We start from the raw sequence: 22,565 nt of genomic DNA, 5'->3' as shown, positions 1-22,565 counted from the left end.
CACAGTGATTTGTTAAAATGGAAACCACGTTAGTACACTGCTTAAACTTCATCACTGGTTTCCCAGTGCCTGAGAACAACATCCGAAGTTCTTAACACTGCCTCGAAGGTCAACCTGTATTCCTCACCCCTGGCTCTCCACACGGGCCATTTGACTTCATTCTGTTACTCACACTTTCCTGCTCCAGGCTTCATACCTGCTTCATACATGCAGTGCCTGGAATGTTCTCATCACCTGGGTAACTCCCCTTTCTCCTTAGGGTATATTTACACACCACTTCCTTGGAAGCCTCTCCTTAACTCTCCGGAAAAGGAGAGGCCCACTTGTACCGGCTCCCAATGCAGCCTACGCGTGCTGGGGCTTCACAGCACTCGCTACACTCATAACATTTTGATTAATTATCTGAAATTCCTGGCTTAATGCTAATATTTCATGACTGGAAGATGCAGAGGTCAGGCATTATGCTTGTTTTATTCACCTATGTAACCCAGCACTCATCATATGGAGAGCTAATGACTTGACCGACTCAACGAAAGTCCGCATCTACCGGATGTGAAAGCCTCCACTGTAAACAAAAATTGTTTTCAATTTAATGATTTGAACCTTCATATTTGCACTGAACTATGCCTGTCCTTGTTTTAGTTATTTTTATTATCGTTATATTGTTACTTTCAATAATTCTCCTAACGGTTAATGAACAAATCTGTTTTTAATTTTTCATTAAGTAGTATGCTTTGGCAGATTTACATCCAAGCCCTCCTGTTCCCAAGATGTTTATACTAACCAAAAAATTCTTACAAGTAAAAAAAAAAAAACAAAACAATTTTATTGACACTATGAATTTCCAATGGTCAAAATCTGATTTTTTTCCTTTTGTTCAGGTCAGTGTATTACTTTTTGGTAGAAATACATTGTAATTTCTGCAGAAATAACCAAGAAATAAAACCAGCAGAGGGAGCAGAAGAACATAAAACTAGTTTCGTAAGTCCCCATGGATTAGTAAATGTTAGGTTTTTGGCCTCTGGGTACGACTATTAGGCCGATCCCAGAACTAACCCACATCTCCTAACACCTTCTGTACCGTAACAGGGAGTGACGGGTGAGCGGCTACAACTTCACACACACACCGAAGACTTGTCAGCTTCCAAGTTTAGATCTGGACTGATGAGATCCCCAAGATCACTCTGTAATGGATCTGGGTTCATCTTAAGTTCTTTGTTTGAGGCATAGCGGAGTGAGGAGATTAAACTAATCCTTAAAAAACCCCCTTCTCTTTTTGAATAGTATTAATGTTAGATAGTCCTTAGCTTTTATCTTACTTACAAGTTAGCAAGCAAACCTGCCATAGTTCCACGGATGCTGGTAGAAGGTATGAGACACCTTGGTCAGAGACGAATGATAGTTTATCATTTACAGGAGTAACAGCAGCAAGAATGTTAGCATTTTATGCTGGTTCCTCAAGTCTCAATTTCCACAGGAAAACATGAAGAGAGCCAAAAGGAGCCCTGCATGGTGTGCAGAAGAACCCTAAACTTAGGGAACTTGAATCTCTCAAAATAGGCAGTAAGCATGCCTGCCCTTTGCTCCTAAGCAGACACATCCCTTTGAAAAGGGCATTCAGTGCCTCAATATGAAAAAAGTACAGAAATGTGAGAGAAAAGTCTCCCCACACAGAAACCCCTCAATTCTGTACTAACTTGCCTTCTGGCAAGTCTACCTATGAATACGTCACTCCACTGGTCACTCTGATTCACCTGGGTGACGCAGGCTGGGATCAAATCTATTCAATCTGTCTCATATGTCATTTAATTAAGGCTACTACCTACAAGACTCCAAGCACGAGTTTAAGCCGGCCTACAGTACTGACCTTATCCATGACCCCCAAGGTCCTGGACCTAACCAGCTGAACAAATACAGCATCAGGGTCTACTTAGAAATCCAGTGGTTTTCCCCTTACATTTCCCCTCAGCCATTCCATGAGGCAGACAAATGTCACCCAGCTGGTGGCACACACAAATAAGACAGTCCCTCCTAAAACGAGGACTAGACTCAATTATTTGATCTGAACTGGGACTCCTAAGGTTTACCATCCATCTGGGAAGCCACACTGAAGGCACTGTCAACTTGTTGCCCCCCAACTGGTGAACATCTCACTTGAGTGGCCCAACAATTATAAACATTTTCTTTCCAGGGGCACCGTGAGAACCCTTGGTATTATACTTCTTGTACGAAGGCCAGGCATTAACTTGCTTCCCTCCCCAAAACCACAATAACTTGCACCTCAGGAGTGGTCATAAGAGGCTTTTGAGTATTTAAGAAAACACTACCAGTAGATCATGCAGCCCTCAGATATGTGTGGAGATCTCCACAAAAGGATCTACCTTGCTAATTCAGTGTAGCTTCCCAGAAAGAAGTGATCAGTGACACCACTTTAACCCTGGAAGATACTCCAGTCAGCCTCAACTCACTGGCCAGCGTGTGTTATGGATGACAGAACTGCCCTAGACTTCCTTCTTTGGCGGAGGAGGAATCTGTGCATTCTTTGTGTATCCATCTGTACCTGGATCAACGCCACAATATACAATAAGGACAAAGAAGGCATCTAGAACAGAATGCTTGAGTCATACATAGGTCAAGTTCTACACTTGATCACCTTCTTTTCTTGCTCTTCATTGCTACTAAATTGGAAAATGCTAACTCACTGCTATGAGTTGGCAGGAATGGCTACAAGAGTTTGAAGGCTCTTGCAGATGGTTTTGGATATTCAGATCATATGTGGAACCAGAAAGACTTCTCATTAAAGTCTGCTTCAGGAATTCATTAGACACTAAGTTGACCAGCCCATTCCATGTAAAAGCGAGAAAATTGAATATTGCCACTTGTGAGACATAGGCAAAAAGATTTCCAGTCTACTCTGTGGTTGTATTCAGCCACATAAAAGTATTTCTCTAAATTCAGTTGTAACTTGTGGATGTAGTTTTTAACTACAGTCATTTTTTTCCTCTATGAATAAAATAAAAACATTAAGATTTGGAAGAATTTCAAACTTGCAGTGGGGCTGGCCCGGTGGTGTAGTGGTTAAGTTCATGCACTCTACTTTGGCAGCCCGTGGCCGGTGGTTTGGATCCTGGGCATGGACCTACACACTGCTTATCAAGCCAGGCTGCGGCAGGCATCCCACATATAAAATAGAGGAAGATGGGCACGGATGTTGGCTCAGGGCCAATCTCCCTCAGGAAAAAGGAGGATTGGTGGCAGATGTTAGCTCAGGGCTAATCTTCCTCAAAAAAAAAAAAAAAAAAAAAAAGTCAAACTTGCAGTGATGTATCCATTTCATCACAATTCAGTCATCCTAAAAAATTATTTTGGTATCTCAAATTTGATGTTGATGTTTGGAACTGGAGATATTTTAATTGATATTTTTAACCTATTCAATCAAGATAATGACTATACTGCTAAGTTGCTTAAAATAATAGAAAGAATCTTTACTGGCATTATCAGTAAAAGTGCTGTGTAATGTATCATATACTGATAAAGCCAGTAATGAACATTTTCTACTATTTAAAGTAAAAATAATGCCAGTAAAGAAATTAAGTTCCTTCCCAAAAGAAAAACATGGCATGCTTCTGGTTGGAAAGGCAGTCTTACACTCCCCATGCCTTTCCTCACGCAGCACTCACCGCTTGCAACTTGATCATATTCATACTATTTCTTTCAACACTAAGAATATTAGTAGGCTCATTATTGAGTTCCAATTCATTAGTGCTATCTCTTTATCCAGGTAGCAATAACTCTCCCTATTGCACATAACTAGTCGTCTGTCAGTACTGAGTCCAGCAAACTTCTTGTCCAGATTCTGTGCTCCAAAGATAGCAAGCGTATCTCCTCCATATGTGCAGAGTACGTAGGCTGATATGTAATGGGCACCACAGACATCAGTACACAATCACGCAGGTTAAGTGTACAGACTAAACTTGCCTGCTTAGGTTCAGACCCCAGCTGTGCCACCTAGTAAACTGTATGATCTCGGGCATGTCACTTGACCTCTCTGTCCCTCAGTTTCCTCATCTGTAAATATGAGGACTAAATGAGTTAATATGTAATGCACTTAGAACAGCACTTGGCACATAGTAGGAAGCACTATTTCGGTGTTTGATAAACCAATTAAATGAGTAATTTTGTCCCACTGTTAAGTGAAGCATCTGCTATCCTGTATCATAGCAATTACTCCTCTTCACTGTATGTTTTTGACCCCGTGATTTTTAACATTACTTAGTAAAGAAATTTGGCTTTCTCTAAGAACAAAAATAAATAAATAAATAAATAAATAAATTAAAAACCCCCTTCTCCAGAATTGTGTCCGGCTGAGTTTGGGACATTCCAGGGTCCAGAATGGGCCTACCGCATAGGAAGAGCTCAACGGTATGTTCGAATCACTGTGGGATCTCTCAGACATCCCTGCTCTGGCTTTAAGTGACTGAGCTGTGCTGTAGCCACAGCGGCCACGGGTAGATACTACTGCCTACGAACAACAAGTTAAATATCTCATCTGCTACATTTACCTTCACGTTAGTTAGCGACCTTCCTGGGCCACGTCCTGTCTTCCTCAAAGATATTTCATGATGAAATCATACGAAAATGCTTTAACTTCTCTGAGAAAGATAAGACACAATGCCAAGGTGACATTTTATGTTAGAACTAACCCAGAAGATGTGAAACCCTTGGGCCACATCTGGCTCACCACACAGTGGTAAGAAGCAGCTATTTACCCCTGTTCTGACCTGGAGGCAGCAACACAGAACTCAGAGCACTCCCATCAGCCACCATATGGTGCAAGCCTGACCAGGAGAGCCAAAACGTCAGGCTGAAAGCCACCTCTGCCTACGCTGAATCTGGGAACTATCCAGGTCGTCACTAGGCCTGTGAGCTCACTGCCTAAATTTTACCTTGGGTCCATCCATTCCTCACTTTCCCATTACCACTGCTGCATTTCGAGGGACAGTTTCCTAGTTACATTCTCTACTCTACTGCCAGAACAATCTTCAAATCCAATCAGGTTAACTTCTTTGCTTAAAAACTCTTTGATGATTTCTCACTAACATCAAGATAATGCTCTCAGGGATTTGAACTAACTCTTTCTTCCTTTCTGGCTGCCCCCCACCTCATACTCAGTGTTGCAGTCAAAGAGAATTACTAGGAGTTCCCAAGAGAGCCCTGTGCTTGCAAATCACCATGCCTTGGACTATGCTGGTTTTCTCTGCCTGGATGGCTCTCTTCACTTCGCTCTCATGAACTCGACACTTACTCATCCCCAAAGATCTTAGGTCATGCCACATCTTCCCCAAGGAAGCCTTCCCTTACTAACTCCCACTCCTGTTCAAGATAGGCGCCCATTCTGTGTTCTTGGAAGTGCCTGGTGTCTGCTTCCCCCGCTGCCTTTGCCACCATGCACTATAATTACCGTTTAGCTTCTGTTTCTCTCACTGGGCTGTGAGGAATTTGAGGACAATGACTGTGCCTTTTATTTCTGTGACTGGGAGTAGTGGCTGAGATCAAGCAGACTGAGAAAAGAGCGTAAAGAGAAGAGGGTCCAGGACAGAACCCACAAAGGCCACAAAGGAGAAGAGAAAGAGCAGTCAGAGACACAGAAGAAAACTGGGAGAGAATGTGTCACAGAAGCTAAAGGAGGGCAGTTACAAGCAGGAAGGAATGACCACAATGTAAAATGCTGCTGAAAGGTTAAGTAGGACATGGTTTAAAACATGTCCACTGGATTTAGCAACCAGCAGGCCACTGGCCATCCGGGGAGTGGAGTGACAAGCCAAATTGCAGGAGGCTGGAAAGCAAATGGGAGGTAAAGAATTTGAAGCAGCTGGGGAAATGATATTCCTTTAAGATTTCCTTTATCATATTGTTGTTTGCTACAACATGAAGATTATGCTAAGTGAAATAAGCCAATCACAAGACAAGAAATACTATCTGATTCCACTCATATGAAGTCCCTAGAGTAGTCAAATTCATAGAGACAAAAAGCAGAATGCTGGCTGCCAGGAGCTGGGGAAGGGAGGAGTGGGGTGTTAGAGTTAAATGGGTATAGAGCTTCAGTTTTGCAAGATGAAAAATGTTCTGCAGATGGATGGTGGTGGCAGTTGCACAACAATGTGAATGTATTTAACGCCACTGAACTGCACACTTAAAAATGATTAAAATGGTAAATTCTAGATTATGTACATTTTACCACAATTAAAAAAAAAAAGAAAAAAGAAACATTGTTGTTAAGGAAATAAGATGGAGGGGCCAGCCCCGTGGCCAAGTGGTTAAGTTCAGAGGCTCCGCTCAGTGGCCGAGGGTTTTGCGAGTTCGGATCCTGGGCGCGGACATGGCACCGCTCATCAGGCCACTCTGAGGCAGCATCCCACATGCCACAACTAGAAGGACCCACAACTAAAATATGGTCTTTGGGGGTAAAAAAGGAAAAATAAAATCTTGAAGGAAAAAAAGAGAATAAGATGGAAATTGCTACAACAGGACACGGGACTGAGAGAGTTTCTGTTTGTTTTTTAACAGAGAGGCAAGAAACTCAGGCATGTTAAAAAATTGAGAAGAGTGAGTTAGTCAAAAGAGAGAAAAAGGGAATAACTTTTGGTGTGGAGACCTTGAGGAGAATTAGCCTGGGGCCAGAGGACAGGAGACTCCTACCTAGGCAGGAGGGCAAGAAATAAGGAGGGGGGTAGAGGAAAAGTCTGTTGGGAAGGGAATATAAGGTGGGCAAGAAATAAAATCTTTTTAAAGGCTTCTATCTGAGAACTCCTATTTTTCTTTGAAGGAAGAGGCTGGGGAGGGGAGGGCTTGGAGAGGGCAGTGAAGGTCTGAGGAAGCTGACGAGGGGAACGGGAGGAGGAGTGCACCGAGGACTCGCAGAGGAGTCTGCGGAGGTATTTTGAGTCTGGACTGGAATGGGTTTGCAATGGTAATGATAATCTAAGTCTCGGGTGTGGCTTGGGGCAGACCCAGGGGGCGCGTGCACAAGGGTGTGGAGAGTCTGAATCACAGACAAGTCTCACCAAGAGGAAGGACAAGGGAGCCCTGAACTGAGAACGCTGGGCAGCAGGTGGCTGAAGTGACGCACTGCTGGGAAGGAAGGGAAGATAGGGCAGAGACACTGGGGAATGAGGGATCAAGGATCACACTCCTCAACAAGGGCAAGAGCAGGTGGAGTTGGAGTAAGGGTTTAGGGAAGTGAAAGACTGGGAGAGTGAAGTCAGCAGTGTAACACAGAAGTTTAAGATTCCTGGGCAGTTCTGGGTCCCTGCCAGGCCAGGCTTGGCCAGGGTATAGGTGGCTAAAAAGAAAAATTCCATCAGGAAAGACCTGGGTCCTATCCACAGATGCTTCTATGTGCTCTCTCCCAAAGGCACAGATCATTAAGACGATCTTTTATGAACCTTTTCCCCTGGATTCAATTTTCTCTTTACTGCATTCCTTTTTTTCCCTTTAGGAAACCCCTTATGATCTAGGTACTATCCCATTTTACATCCTCATTCACCTACTTTTGTTCTTATATGATGTCTAAACTTAATATTAACTTAGTTCTATACAAAATCATGGGTTGGTAATCTGCAGAAGACACAAAAGCTCATTAAGATCCATATAAACGCAGTGACTTATTTTCCAGGGTCAACATCACATATTAAAAATACCAGCAAAAAATTAGTGATCATCATCTATTCAAGTCTTTCAAAAGCTAAGTGTGGATATTTATATTATCTTGCTTAAATGACCCTGAGCAGACCAGTAACATAAAGGGGGCCTCCGGTTTAAACTGAGAAGAGGCCAAAAGGAAGGAAAGTTAAAGAGGAACTTGGGACTTTCATGTAGCCTCGCTACCCATGGTGAACTCAGTTTTCATTTCATTTGTGTTGAAAGTCGAAGTCTGTCTTGCCCACCATCTTCTTGCTCCAAAGATGGCAAGGACAGACTAGGCAGCTGTCCCTTTGGCCTTCCGGGGTTTGTGCACTTGCCACATAGTCTCAAACAATGTCTCATTGACATGTGCCAACACTGGCTTTCTCCAGTGCCACATGACAAAGAACCAAATCACCAACATTTTCAAATAGATTCGTTCCCCTTTTGCTTGGATTGATGTAGAAAATTTTTGACATTATATCTTACTGAACCGTTCTGAAATCAGTTAAGTGTAACGTGCATCTTTGCACAAGCCCAGAGAGTATTTTGCCACTTTCACAACATGTCATCCAAACATCAGAACATGCAGCAGGTGATGTTTCACTGGGAGAGCAGCACATGGAGACTCTGCTTTCAGTCCCACCTGTATGTCCTCTGAATGTTGTGACCAGGCTGCAGTTTTCTTGCTCCAGTTTGAGGATGGTTACTTGGCCTGAGTGGTCACCAATAAACACATGCCGGGTTTCAACATCAAATCTATCATGTAGGCATTAAGGACTGTTTCTCAAAATTGAGTGGATTTACAGAAAAAAAAATAATAAATAGATAATAAATGTAACAAGAAATGTACGGATCCCATAAGAGGAAAACTTGGATACAATGCTGAAAGATACAAAAGTGGACATAACCAAATGAAAGATACAGTATTATTGGATAGTAAGACAACATGATAAAGATGTCAATTCTCACAACACGAATTTATAAATTTAACACAATCCCTACAAAAATATCTACATTTTTTTTCCTAGAGCTAGATACATTAATTTTAAAGTTCATAATAGAAAAATAAATAAGCAAGAAGAACCAAGAATACTCTGAAAATAATAATAATATGGTAAGTGATAGGAGGAGGTTAGCTTACCAGATAGTAAAACATGTTATAAAGTCTCTGCAACTAAAAGTGTGATATTGGCAGATAAGTAGACAAATGGAACAATGGAACAGAATAGAAAGTCTAGAAATAGACCTAAAAGCATACAGAAATTTAGCACATGTCTGCTAAAGGTGGCTCTTCAAATGAGCAAGGAAAAGATGGATTAAAAAAAAAAAGATGTTGGCATAAACTGGATACTCATGTGGAAAAATAAAATAGGATCTGTATTACAAAATTCCAAATGAATTAGGGATCTAAATGTAAAAAAGGAATGTAAGTTTTAGATGGGAAAGTTCCTCTATGACTTGGAGTAGAAAAATTTATTACTCAAAATCACGAACAACAAATACCATAAACATAGCCAAAAGACAAACTGGAAAAAATATTTGCAACTTAAGTCACAAATGACCCAAATCCCTAATATAAAAAGAGCAATCAGGAAGAAAAAGACCACAGACCTAACAGAAAAAGGGGTAAAATATATGAACGGATAGTTCAAAAAGAAATGAAAATGGTGCTGTGCAAAGAAGAATTAACCTAGCAGGCCTGACTGCTGTCCTTTGAAAGGCTGCTGACAAGGCTGGTGTGGCATCTGGGAACCTGGATTTCAAGAGAGTTCCCAGGGTTAATAGACAAGAGTGGCTCACTGTCCCTTAACTGTACAAACAATATGGTTTATGCCAAACACGTGTTTTCCTTCTGCGAGTATGGAATTTTGGTACATGCCAGGAAGCGGCTGCCTACGTGACCAGTCTCCAGTAAAAACCCAAGGCCCTGAGTCTCTAGTGAGCTTCCCTGGTTGATAATGACCAGCAGTCCTACTCCTAGAGATCCATCTCAGAGATACACTGGCAAAATTACAAAATGACACATGCCTGAGGCTATTCACTCTATTATTTTAATAGCCAAAGTTTGAAAACAACCCCAAGTCCATCAAAAGGGGACTTACTGAATTAAGGAAGATACATTCCTGCAGCAGAATATTATGCAGCTGGGGAAAAACAATGGAGATCTCAATACCTTAGCAAACTGAGTGGAGTAATTTCCAGGATACACTATTAAGTGAGAAAAAAAGCCACGGTATATAAGAGTTTACATGCTACACTATCTTTGTGTAAGAAAGGGAAGGGGAATATAAATATAAGTGTGTGTGTGCTTATATTTACAAAAGGAAGCACTGGAAGGATAAATCAAGATCTAACCAAGTGGCCGCCTAGGGAGAAGGGAGAAATGAGCCGAGGGCACAGGGACGATCATGAGCCTTCTCTCTTGTTATATAGTTTCCATTTTGGAATCTTGTAACTATTTTATATATTAAAAATATTCATAAAATTAGAAGAAAAAAATCTCCCAAATTGACAACCAAGTAAAACGAATGAACCTAACTATCAAATTGGTGATATAACCACAAAGTTAATAGAATTATTTCAAGTGACTTTAAAAAACATTATTTTGGCTGAACATCCTTGGTAGAACATATTCTAAGGACAAAGAAAACTATAGAGAAATCTAAAATCTCATTCAATGGTCTTGTTATTAAAATATTGCTATTATTATTTTGAAACAACTTCAATATACCATAGGCTAAAGCAAATAAGGAATTACATCAATGTTTGAAATAAGAACCAAGATTTTCGGTCCAAGATAAAAGAAATCAAACACAAAAATGAAGTAAAAACCCTATAATGTTAAATTTGAATTAGAAATATGTGAACTAATGATTTATTTTCTTTTGAAAAATACACATAGCTATCTCTGAATACTATTCCTTACTAAAGAAATGGTTGATTTCAGCTGCAAGATGAGCTTAAGACATATGACAAAAAGAAAGTAGCACTCAAAGGCTAGTGGGTTGTATTAAAAAGATATAGAAGCCAACATGATGAGGCTCTTAAGGCCAAAGATGGGACAATATGAGCATCAAAAAAAAGTGACAATTTGGGGCCAGTCCCATTGCCGAATGGTTAAGTTTGTGCGCTCTGCTTTGGCGGCCCAGGGTTTCACCGGTTTGAATCCAGGGCGTGGACATGGCACCCCTCATCAAGCCATGCTGAGGCAGCATCCCACATGCCACAACTAGAAGAAACCACAACTAAAAAAATACATTACTACGTACTGGGGGCTTTGGGGAGAAAAAGAAAAATAAAATCTTTAAAAAAAAGAAGTGACAACTATTGAAATATACTGAATATTTTATTAAAAAAACAAACAAACCCTAAGAGTTTATAATAATGCTCAAAACCAAAAAAAGATCCCTATAGGAGGTAACCAGGGCACTAAATCTCTACTCTGAAAATGAACAACTAAAGAGAAATAATTAAGAATTTATGTTGCTTTTCCTGTACTAATTGTATTTCAGGGTAACCAAAGAGCCCTAGTTAACGATGGAAAGTTTTACTTTATAGAAGAATTCCAACTAATACATGTGGAAAAAATGATAGGATTACAAAATCACCATTTTGCAACCCTAATGAAAGAACGGGTTCAGGCAAAGACCAGTAATGCATGAAACCATTAAATGAAAGGCTGATGGGGAGGGCTGCACTGCAGGGACCTGGCTGTTACCATCTGAACCACCAGTCAACCTCTTGAACCAATAGAAGGGCGACAGCACGCCACTATGAGCTTCCTGCTGTGAGGCACCATGAACCACACAGCACAGCTACCAAGCGTTCTTACCAAAAATTGAATCTGAACTGAATCAAGATTTTAGAGGCAACTTTCAGTTTACAGAAGAATTTGGGAGAAGGGTAGGGAGAAAAACATCTTAAACAACATCATGAGAAAGCAGAGATCACTTAAGACCGTGGGGCTGTCTACAGGAGAATTGACTCAGTGCCTCCAACTAGCCACAGCGGCATAAAAAACAGTAAAGGGGGTCTTGGCTCTAGATTGAGAGATTTAGGAGATATGACAAGCACATCCGATGTGAGGACTTTGTCTGGACCCCACTTCAAACAAACCTACTGCAAAAAGCCATTTTTGACACAGTAAGTGAACCTGAAAATAGATTGATTATTCAACAATATCAAGGAGTGACTATAAATTTTTAAGAGTAATAATAGCATTGTGATTATTTTTAAAAGGCCCATCATTTTTAGAGTTGCACAATGAACTATGTAAAAATGAAATGACAAAGTCTAAAATTTGCTTTAAAATATGTCAGCAAAAAGAGAGAGAAAGCAAAAAGGGATAGAAGAATCGACAGTGGAGCTGAGTAATGGGTATATGAGTGTCCACTACACTCTTTTCTTCAACTGGTGCCGATTTTGAAAACTTTCAGAATAAAACACTAAAAAAAACAAGCGAAGGAGAACAAGGCATAACAAATTTTTCCAGTCTGAAGAACAAGAGAGAAAGGTTATACTCTAACAAGTTATCAGATACATGTAAAACGATATTAAGATTTATACGGAATAAGTTCACCTCAAATTTATCTTGATTAATTATACGAACACAGACCAAAAAACAGACTCAATCTAATACCTACAGTCTTTACAACTGCAGGTAAATAACAGCAGTCAGTAAAAAATATATGAATGTAACAAAGGCTATTTGGAAGACGGCTGAAATAAAATTATAGTACACCCTCAAAGTCAGAGTGATTGGCATTAGGCATATGAGGAAATAGGACAATCAAGATAATCTTAATAGCTTTTCAGTATTCTTTCCCTGAATAGGAATAGATCTAAGAAACTACTTGGTGGAAAGATATTCCACTATATAGGGTGACATCTTGGAAATATCTCCAACATGAATAAAATCTTAATATGAAGACTACCTGAATTATTTTTGTGAAAGCATGAAAAAAGTGATCAAAACATGGTCAAATGAAAAGACTGAAAGGTGAGGCTAGATAAAGTATTCACAAAGTTAAAGACTAGCAAGTGAAGTGGGGAAGGAAAACAGTTCTATTTCCTAACATCAACCTGCCACGGGACCTTCGGGAGACACCTCCATTCTGCTGGGTCTAGGTGTGCAGAGCGCTAGCTGAAAGATCAGAACGCCCAAGTTCTAATCCTCATTCTGCCAGGTCAGTCAGGTGACCTCGAGAAAGGCCCTTAAGCTTTCCAAGCCTCTCTGAACCTTGGTTTCTACATTATGCAAATTAAGAATTAGGTCTTTTGGTTTTTACTGCACATTATTACTTGGATACTGAACGAAGTAACATTATGTGGAAGCAGCGTGTCAACTCTCAGGAAGTGGAAATGTCAGAAAATCTCTCTCCTCTCCTCTTCTCTCTCCTCTCTTCCTGATTGTTACTTAGTATTATAGTTCCCCACTTAATATTTGAAGCTTCAGATCTTTAGCCAAAGCAATCAAAGATTTTGAGGTTATTCAGAAATTGATAGTTCAATTTGTGAACTGGTCACAGTCGCTTTGTCCTCCTTTGCTTCTCTACTTAATTTTGGTTATTTTCATTGCGGATTTACTTCTCTGCTAAGAGGCCTGAAAGAAGAGAAAAAAGGCGGAATTCAATCTGGCTTATTCTATCACTTGTTGGCTTGGGTGAATGACTTGGCGGTGGAGACAGGAGAGAATCAGTTCATCTGTAGAAGTCTCTTATCTTTGTACGTCACCAGTGTCCACTATGAAGAGAGATAGGGGTAATATTATTCTGGACATTTTATATTTTTCAACAGCTCTTCCTCCTTTCCTTATCACTACAAAAAAAATCCCTATAAGTACGGAAGGTGGCAGAAAGAAGAGAAGGAGAGAGGTGAGGGTGGAGGGTTCCCATGAAAAAACCTGTTTAAAACCTGGATGTTAATGTGAACCCTAACACTGTATGGGTTGCCTGTTAACAATCTGTGCACCAGGCAGCTCCGAGAAAAAAACCTCCAGCCTTGCAAAGTCATAGGGTTCTCGGTTGAGAACCTCTGGCAAAAGCAGTGCTGTCATGCCACCCGTGTGCAGCACTGGAAAAATGCCAGGGATACATATGCTCCCACAAGGGCTGTGGCTCCAAAATTGGAGCTAGAGAGGCAGAGCTGGTGGAGGTGAGGGAATCTTCTGGAAGGGCCTGTCCCTGTATTATTGCAGCTATGCTCCACCTTAATAGCAAGGTTGGACTGGATGGTCATTTACACTGGGGAATGAAGCCAAACGCTTCACACACACACAAAATCTTCTGATATCCAATCACGAGATTTTTTTTTTGCTTGGTAAGCCACACGGTGTGGCCAAAGGAAACAGGTTAAAAACTAGGATGACTTTCGGAGATGCCTGAGGAGAGGAGTCAAAGACTACCACAGCCAGGAAAAGTTTAACTCTGTGTAGATGTTTTTTGTTTTTCATTTTCAGATAGTTTAAAAAGTAAACTTCTTAAGGGCAAGATCTGCATCTTTTCTATACTCCTAGGCTTGGCTAGGGATATAGAAGCCAGCATAGTCTGCACAATTATTTTGGTCTCATTAGTTCTGTTCTCAAAGGGGTAATGCGATATAATGGGAAAAAACAGCTGTCTAAGGCAGAAGACCTGGATTCTGGTGGTGCTTTTCCTACATACCAGGTGGGTGGCAGCAGTTAAGGGCCACGACCTTTTCTGGGCTTCAGCTGGCTCATCTGTAAAACGAGGAGTTGGACTGGATGATCTCCAAGGGCTTTCTAATCTTAATATTATAAGAAATCATTACTCTATTGACAAGAGAGCTCACATATTTCAATTCAAGCATTATGCACGTCTGAACTGGCTTTTAGAAAGTAGACTTTGGAGTTTCTTTTATTAACAGGTGGTACCACCCTCTCCAAGATAAGCTGATCTTGCTTTCCATTTCTTATCGCCCTTGCTTCTGGTCTTCCTGGTAACTTGCCACTTTTACAACCTTCCACAATGGCCATTCTTAGTTTCTTCATCTTGCCCTTCCAGTGAGGAAAATAAGAGTGAATTAGCCTGTACACACACAAAATTACAGTGCCTGCCACACGTCCATAAGGAAAGAGCAAAGCACTTTGTCAAACTGTCGAGAATCACTGAAGAGGATTTTATAAATATGAGACAAAAATTTGAAAGCAAGTCGTAAAACAATTTCTTCCTGCTTTTGCTGACAAGTCATCTGTTTCCACCTATATCCTCATTTGTCAGAAGGTGGAGAGAGATTCTATGATTTTTAAACTAAAATCCCAGGGCCCTTTACTCGTCAGAACGGTAGCACCATCCACACGGGCTTCACACTTGTCAAGCCTGTGCTTGCTGGAGCCCGGTGGGCCAGATGTGAGGCAAACTCAGCATGAGAGGGCATTCACATGGAGCACATGGGCCCTGGAGACTTGGGAGATAAGAACTAATATCAATCTACGTATCCTAGAAGTCTTGTGCCTGGAACAAAGGCTGTAGCATTACCGTGTAGACATCACCCAACCTACTCTGGTTCTGGCATGGTAGCCTTTCAATAAATATGTTTAAAATGAATGGGAATTCTGTGGTTCTTCTGCCAGGCACCAATGGGAGTGTTCACAACCTTAATATCTATGTAGAAATTACTTCTGTACAAAAAGAAAAGATTGTATTTTGGTGATAGTTTTATCTCCATGTTCCATAATTCTTCCTGACAGCTGAGGCTCACAAATCTGGGCTGTGTCCTGTCTAGATGTCAGACTTCGTGTCACAGGAGACCCCTAACCTGCACAGCAGGGTCTCTTATTTTAGGTAAAATTACCTCACTTTACTCCACCTACACAAAGACTCATGATGACTTGAAGGTTAAGGAAGTCTATGAGCATCTTAATCAGCAGGGCAACTCAGCAAATAAAACGAAAAACTTTCAAGTTGCACATACCCAAAATTTTCAAGAAAGAAAGAAGTCAACAGCTAGGTTCCCACCAAGGGATTTTGTCTAGCAAAGGATACTGCAGGCCTGAGGCCACAGCACTGGTGCGATAACCTCCCAGGCGATGCCCACTCTCGGAGCAGTGCCAGGCAAACTGCTTGTCCTGTCCCGTGCTCAGCACCCACTCCAGCTCCAGCACAAACAGGATCATCGTCACTCTGCTCTGATGCGCTAAAAAGTAAGAGACAAGAAGACAACCGATAAAGTATGCTAAAGGAGGAAAAGCACGACCTGCAGAGATGCATTACTCACTTCTCCCCACCCCAGAGTCAGGTGAATGGTATGACAACCACTACAAACACAGGTTAAAACAGTGGTTCTCATCGGGGGTAGAGGTTTGCCACTGCAGAGTGGCATGTCTGAGTTTCTATGTGATTTTTTGAAAAACCTATCCATTTCCTCCCACTGCTCTCTTTCTTTCCCACCTGCACCAATCCAAAGATTTCTATCACAGAGAGCTCCCATTACTGAAGGGCCTGCCTCTCTCAGACATGTTAGAGCTGCTAGAGAATGCCAGATTTAGTGTGACCACAAAACACATTAGGAACAATGTTCTTCTTTTTTTTTTTGGTGAGGAAGATTGCCCCTGAGCTAAAATCTGTTGCCAGTCTTCCTCTTTTTGCTTGAGGAAGTTGGTCCCTGAGGTAACATCTGTGCCAATCTTCCTCTATTTTTATATGTGGAATGCAGCCACAGCATGGCTTGATGAGTGGTGTGTAGGTCCACACCCGGGCTCCAAACCCATGAACCTTGGGCCACTGAACTGGAGTGCGTGAACTTAATGACACACCACTGCCAGCCCCAGGAACAATGTACTTATAATAAAGTCACAGGGTCAGTTTATGTGAGCTTAAAAAAAAAGTAAACAGCATTCCTGTTCTCTTTTTGATGAAATTTGACTTATAAACCCACAACAAAGTTCTATAAGAAACTGAATGTTAGGAAAGGAGGGCAGAAATATCTCCAAGTGCCATATAAAAGAATGAAACATCCTTTATGTCAAAGTATACACGTATATCATAATGAGAGCAAATTTCCCAGGGTTGCTCATATCCAAAGGCAACACCATAACAGAACTATTGCATCACACAATTTCAGAGTTAGAAGAAACAATTCATGTCATCTATCCCATCTCTCTATTTTACATATAGGCAAGCTGAGGCACAATGAAGTTGAGTAGTTTGGCTAAGGTCTCATGGCTTCTCAATTACCACATAAAATCAACAAAATATTTGCTTTCTTCTTACGTAATTCTGGGGGGTGAGGTAGAGGGGGTCTGTGGCCACTGAATAGAGCTGACTGGAATAAACGAAGATTGATATCCTGGAACCAGAATATCACTGGGCCCTGTGCCCAGGAGCTGGCAATCTGGTGGGCAAGAGTAGACGTATCACGAGTATCTCGAGGTGATAGAGAAGACACCAGTTTCCCATCTTGATCATGAAAACAGGGTTAGACAGTATGGATGGATCTTTGCAGCTCTACTGGCAAAAGCAACATTGTCTGCCAATTTCTGAGTGTCTAACAAGTGCCAGGTACTTAAATACATTCTCTCACTCAGTCATTGTAATGACCCTGTAAGGTGGGTGGTTTCCTCATTTTACAGACACAACCCAGCCTTGGCAAGATGGCCCTTTTATTTTTATTTTATTTTATTTTTTGCTGAGGAAGACAACCCCTGAGCTAACATCTGTGCCAATCTTCCTCCACTTTATATGTGGGTTGCCACCACAGCACGGCTGATGAGCGGCAGAGGTCCATGCCTGGAATCTGAACCTGTGAACCCTGAACTTGCAAACCCAACCTGCCAAAGTGGAGTACGCTGAACGTAACCACCACACCACCAGCTGGCCCCAGGATGGCCCTTTTAGATTGTCTACCAAACAATACAGTCAGAACCACAGTGAACACCCACATGACAGTCATTTCACCAAATGACTAGGGTTTAAAATCTGGTATTTGAAGCACAGAGAATCTAAAGGGATATAGAAGGGGTATAATACTATGTCTTCTCTACAGTAAATACCTGCCTTTCAGAGTATCAGCCACTATTCAAGATCAAAACATTGTCTTTACAAGGCTATCATTACCCTGATACCAAAACGAGACAAAGACAGCACAAAAAAAGAAAATTACAGGCCAATATCCCTGATGAACAAAGACCCAAAAATCCTCAACAAAATATTAGCAAACTCAATTCAACAGTACATTAAAAGGATCATACACCATGACCAAGTGGGATTTATTTCAGGGAAGCAAGGATGGTTCAATATCCACAAATCAATGTGAGACACAACATTAACAAAATGAAGGATAAAAATCATATGAACATCTATATACATACAGAAAAAGCATCTGACAAAATTCAGCATCCATTTATGATAAAAACTCTGTACAAATTGGGTATAGAGGGAATGTACCTCGATATAATAAAGGCCATAGATGAGAAACTCACAGCTAATATCATACTCAATGATGAAAAGTTGAAAGTTTTTCCTCTAAGATCAGGAAGAAGACAAGGATGCCCACTCTTGCCACTCTTATTCAACATAGTATTGGAAAGTCCTAGCCACAGCAATTAGGCAAGAAAAAGAAATAAAAGGCATTCAAATCAGAAAGAAGTAAAACTGTCACTGTTTGCAGATGATATGATACTATATATAGAAACTCTAAAGACTCCATTAAAAAAACTTTTAGAATAAATGAATTCAGTAAAGTTGCAGAATACAAAATTAATATACAAAAATCTGTTGTGTTTCTATACGCAAATAACAAACTATCAGAAAGAAATTAAGAAAACAATCCCATTTACAATTGCATCAAAAAGAACAAAATACCTAGGAATAAATTTAACCAAGGAGGTGAAGGATCTGTACATTGAAAACTATAAGACACTGGTGAAAGAAATTGAAGAAGACACAAACAAATGAAAAGATATTCTGCGCTCATGGATTGGAAGAATTAACGTTCCTAAAATGTCCATACTACCTAAAGCAATCTACAGATTCAGTGCAATCCCTATCAACATTCCAATGGCAGTTTCCAAAGAACTAGAACAAATAATTGTAAAATCTATGTGGAACCACAAAAGAACCCAAATAGCCAAACAATCTTGAGAAAGAAGAACAAAGCTGGAGGCATCATTCTCCCTGATTTCAAACTATACTACAAAGCTACAGTAATCAAAACAGTATGGTAGTGGCATAAAAAACAGACACATAGATCAACAGAACAGAAACAGAACAGAAAAGAGAGCCCAGAAATAAACCCATCATATATTGTCAATTAATTTATGACAAAGGAGCCAAGAATATACAATGAGGAAAGGACAGCCTCTTCAATAAATAGTTTTGGAAAAACTGGACAGCCATATGCAAAAGAATGAAACTAGACCACTATCTTATACTATACACAAAAATTAACTCAAACTAGGTTAAAGATTTCAATGTAACACCTGAAACCATAAAATTCTTAGAATAAAACATAGGCAGTAAACTCCTAGCCATTGGTCTTAGTGATGTTTTTTTTGGATCTGACTCCAAAGGCATGGGAAACAAAAGCAAAAATAAACAAACAGAACTACATGAAACTAAAAAGCTGCTGCACAGCAAAGGAAACCATCAACAAAACAAGAAGGCAACCTATGGAATGGGAAAAGATATTTGCAAATCATATATCTGATAAGCAGTTAATATCCAAAATATATAAAGAACTCATACAACTCAACAACAAAAAAATGAACAACCTGATTAAAAAATGGGCAGAGGCCCATCAACTGATGAATGGATAAAGAAGATGTGGTATATATATGCAATAGAATACTACTCAGCCAAAAAAAAGACAAAAATCATCCCATTTGCAACAACAGGGACGGACCTTGAAGGTATCATGTTAAGTGAAATAAGCCCAACAGAGAAAGACAAACACCATATGATTTCACTCATACGTGGAATATAAACAAACACATGGACAAAGAGAACACATTAGTGGTTATCAGAGAGGAAGGGGGGGGCATAAGGGGTAAAAGGGCACTTATATATGATGATGGACAAATGATAATGTACAATTGAAATTTCACAATGTTGTAAACCATTATGACCTCAATAAAAAAAAATGGGCAGAGGATACGGACATTTTTCCAAAGACGACATACAGATGGCCAAGAGGCATATGAAAAGATGTGCAACATCACTGATTATCAGGGAAATGCAAACCAAAATCACAACGAGATACCATCTCACACTGGTTAGAATGGCTATTATCAAAAAGACAAGAAAGAACAAGTGTTGGAGAGGATGTAGAGAAAAGGGAACCCTTGTACCCTTTTGGTGGGAATGTAAATTGGTGAAGCAACTATGGAAAACAGTATGGAGACTTTTCAAGAAATTAAAAATAGAACTACCATACAATCCAGCTTTTCCACTTCAGTGTATCTCTCTGAAGAATATGAAAACACTTATTCAAAAAGATACATGCACCCCTACGTTCAGTGCAGTATTATTTACAACAGCCAAGATATAGAAATAACCCGTGTCCATCGATGGATGAATGGATAAAGAAATTGTGGTGTATATATACAATGGAATACTACTCAGCCATAAAAAAGGAAATCTTGCCATTTGCAACAACATGGATAGACCTTGAGAGCATCACACTAAGTGAAATAAGTCAGACAGAGAAAGACAAATACCGTATGATTTCACTTATATGTGTAATCTAAAAAGCAAAATGAAGAAACAAGCAAAACAAAACAAAACAAAAACAAACTATAAATACAGAGAACAGATTGGTGGTTACCAGATGGAAAGGGATTGCAGGGTGGGCAAAATGGGTGAAGGAGCTCAACTGTATGGTGATGGGTGGTAAGTAGACTCATGGTGATGATCACTTTGTAGTGTATACAAATGCCGAATTACAATGTTGTATGCCTGAAACTTACACAATGTTAAATATCAATTTTACTTCAATAAAAAAACAAAAACAAACCAAAAGATGTGACTTCTTGGAGAAACTCCTGAAGATCTTGTTATGTCTGTGTCATTAAATGTTCAATTCAAGTTCTACCAATGATGGAATAAAAACGGACTCTCCAATGGATCCAAGTGTACACAAGCCTATTTCAGGCAGAAAGTGGCTCCCAGCACTTTGCCCCTTTTTCTCATGAGGGGCCTTTGACCTTCTTTCTGTCACTTTCCCAGTTCAAGGAGATGACAGTATTCCAGAAGATAAGGGGGTTTAGCTTTCTGAGCTGCCATCATGTGTCAGAGGAAGAGACAGAGCTCACAATGTTAAACGACTTGCTCAAAGCTACATCACTGAGTGACGAAGCTCCAATTAAAACCCTAGCCTCTCTGCTCAGGTTGGTTCTCTTTCTCCCTGAGAAACTGCCTATGATTACTGAGAAAACAGCCAAACAAAACCAATCCTGCAGACGCAAAGCACATACTCTTTCTAAGGTGACAGAATTCTTTTATTCAAAAAGAAACCTTTTAAAGACACATACATATCACTAAGCTTTAGAAACCTTGGCTTGACGTCTGGCTATACTTCTTGGATAGGAGTGGTGAGAAAGGTCATTCTTGCCTTGATCTTGATCTTAGGGGGAAAGCATCTAGTTTCTCACCATTAAGTGTGATGTTTGCAACAGGTTTTTTGTAGACATTTCTATATCAACTTGAAGTTCCCCTCTATTCACAGTTTGCTGAGAGTTTTTGTCATGCATGGTTGTCAGATTTTATCAAATGCTTTTTCTGCATCTAGTGATATAATCATATGATTTTTCTTCTTCAGCCTTTTGATATGATGGATTATACAGATTTTCCAATGTTGAACCAGCTTTGCATATCTAGAATAAATCCCACTTGGTCATGGTGCATAATTCTTTTTATACATTGTTGGATTTGCTGGTATTTTTTGAGGATTTTTACATCTAAGTTCACGAGAGATATTGGTCTGTAGTTTTCCTTTTATGTAATGTCTCTGTCTGGTTTTGGAATCACTGATTGATTTTTTAAAAATGTTTTCTGAGATAAAATTCACCATTTAAACCATTTTAGAGTGTATAATTTGGTGGTTTTTAGTATATTCACAACATTGTGCAATTATTATGGAAAATGTTCTATTTCCAGAACATCTCCATCACCCCAAAAAGAAACCCATAGCCCCAATTCCCCTTTTCCCTGTCCCTTGGCAACCACTAATTTATGTTGTCTTTATGGAGTCTCCTATTTTTTGTTTTTTGAGGAAGATTAGCCCTGAGCTCACATCTGCTGCCAATCCTCCTCTTTTTGCTGAGGAAGACTGGCCCTGAGCTAACATCCATGCCCATCTTCCTCTACTTTATACGTGGGATGCCTACCACAGTATGGCATGCCAAGCGGTGCCATGTCTGCACCCGGGAACCAAACCGGCAAACCCCGGGCCACAAAAGTGCCCCGGAACGTGCGCACTTAACCACTGCACCACCGGGCCAGCCCCTGGAGTCTCCTATTCTTGACAATTCACATAAATGTAAGCACACAATGTGTGGTCTTTTGTGTCTCGTTTCTTTCACTTAGCATGTTTCTGGGTTTATCCATGTTGTAACGCCTATCAGTACTTCATTTCTTTTTTTTTTTTTTTTTAAGATTTTATTTTTTCCTTTTTCTCCCCAAAGCCCCCCGGTACATAGTTGTATATTCTTCATTGTGGGTCCTTCTAGTTGTGGCATGTGGGACGCTGCCTCAGCGTGGTTTGATGAGCAGTGCCATGTCCACGCCCAGGATTCAAACCAACGAAACACTGGGCCACCTGCAGCAGAGCGCGCGAACTTAACCACTCGGCCACGGGGCCAGCCCCAATACTTCATTTCTTTTTTATGGCCAAGTAACATTTTGTTTATCCATTCATCCTTCCAG

At 40.3% G+C, this 22,565-nt stretch overlaps 1 protein-coding gene across 2 annotated transcripts in view; it reads right to left on the bottom strand.

Annotated features, from left to right (window-relative positions):
- The window catches only part of WDFY2 (WD repeat and FYVE domain containing 2), a 211,019-nt gene that overhangs the window by 34,491 nt on the left and 153,963 nt on the right, over positions 1-22,565 (bottom strand). For both annotated transcript variants that reach the window (XM_046664042.1, XM_046664041.1), the window contains exons 5-6: positions 15,690-15,840; positions 8,330-8,442 (exon numbers count right to left, since the gene is read on the bottom strand). In XM_046664042.1, the coding sequence (XP_046519998.1) occupies positions 8,330-8,442; positions 15,690-15,840 (264 nt within the window). The remainder of the gene's footprint in view (positions 1-8,329; positions 8,443-15,689; positions 15,841-22,565) is intronic.

This window comes from Equus quagga, chromosome 6 (genome assembly GCF_021613505.1).
Source record: "Equus quagga isolate Etosha38 chromosome 6, UCLA_HA_Equagga_1.0, whole genome shotgun sequence".
Taxonomy (NCBI): domain Eukaryota; kingdom Metazoa; phylum Chordata; class Mammalia; order Perissodactyla; family Equidae; genus Equus; species Equus quagga.
Note: the sequence above shows the minus strand (reverse complement) of the source record. Positions and strands in the feature narration are given on the sequence as shown.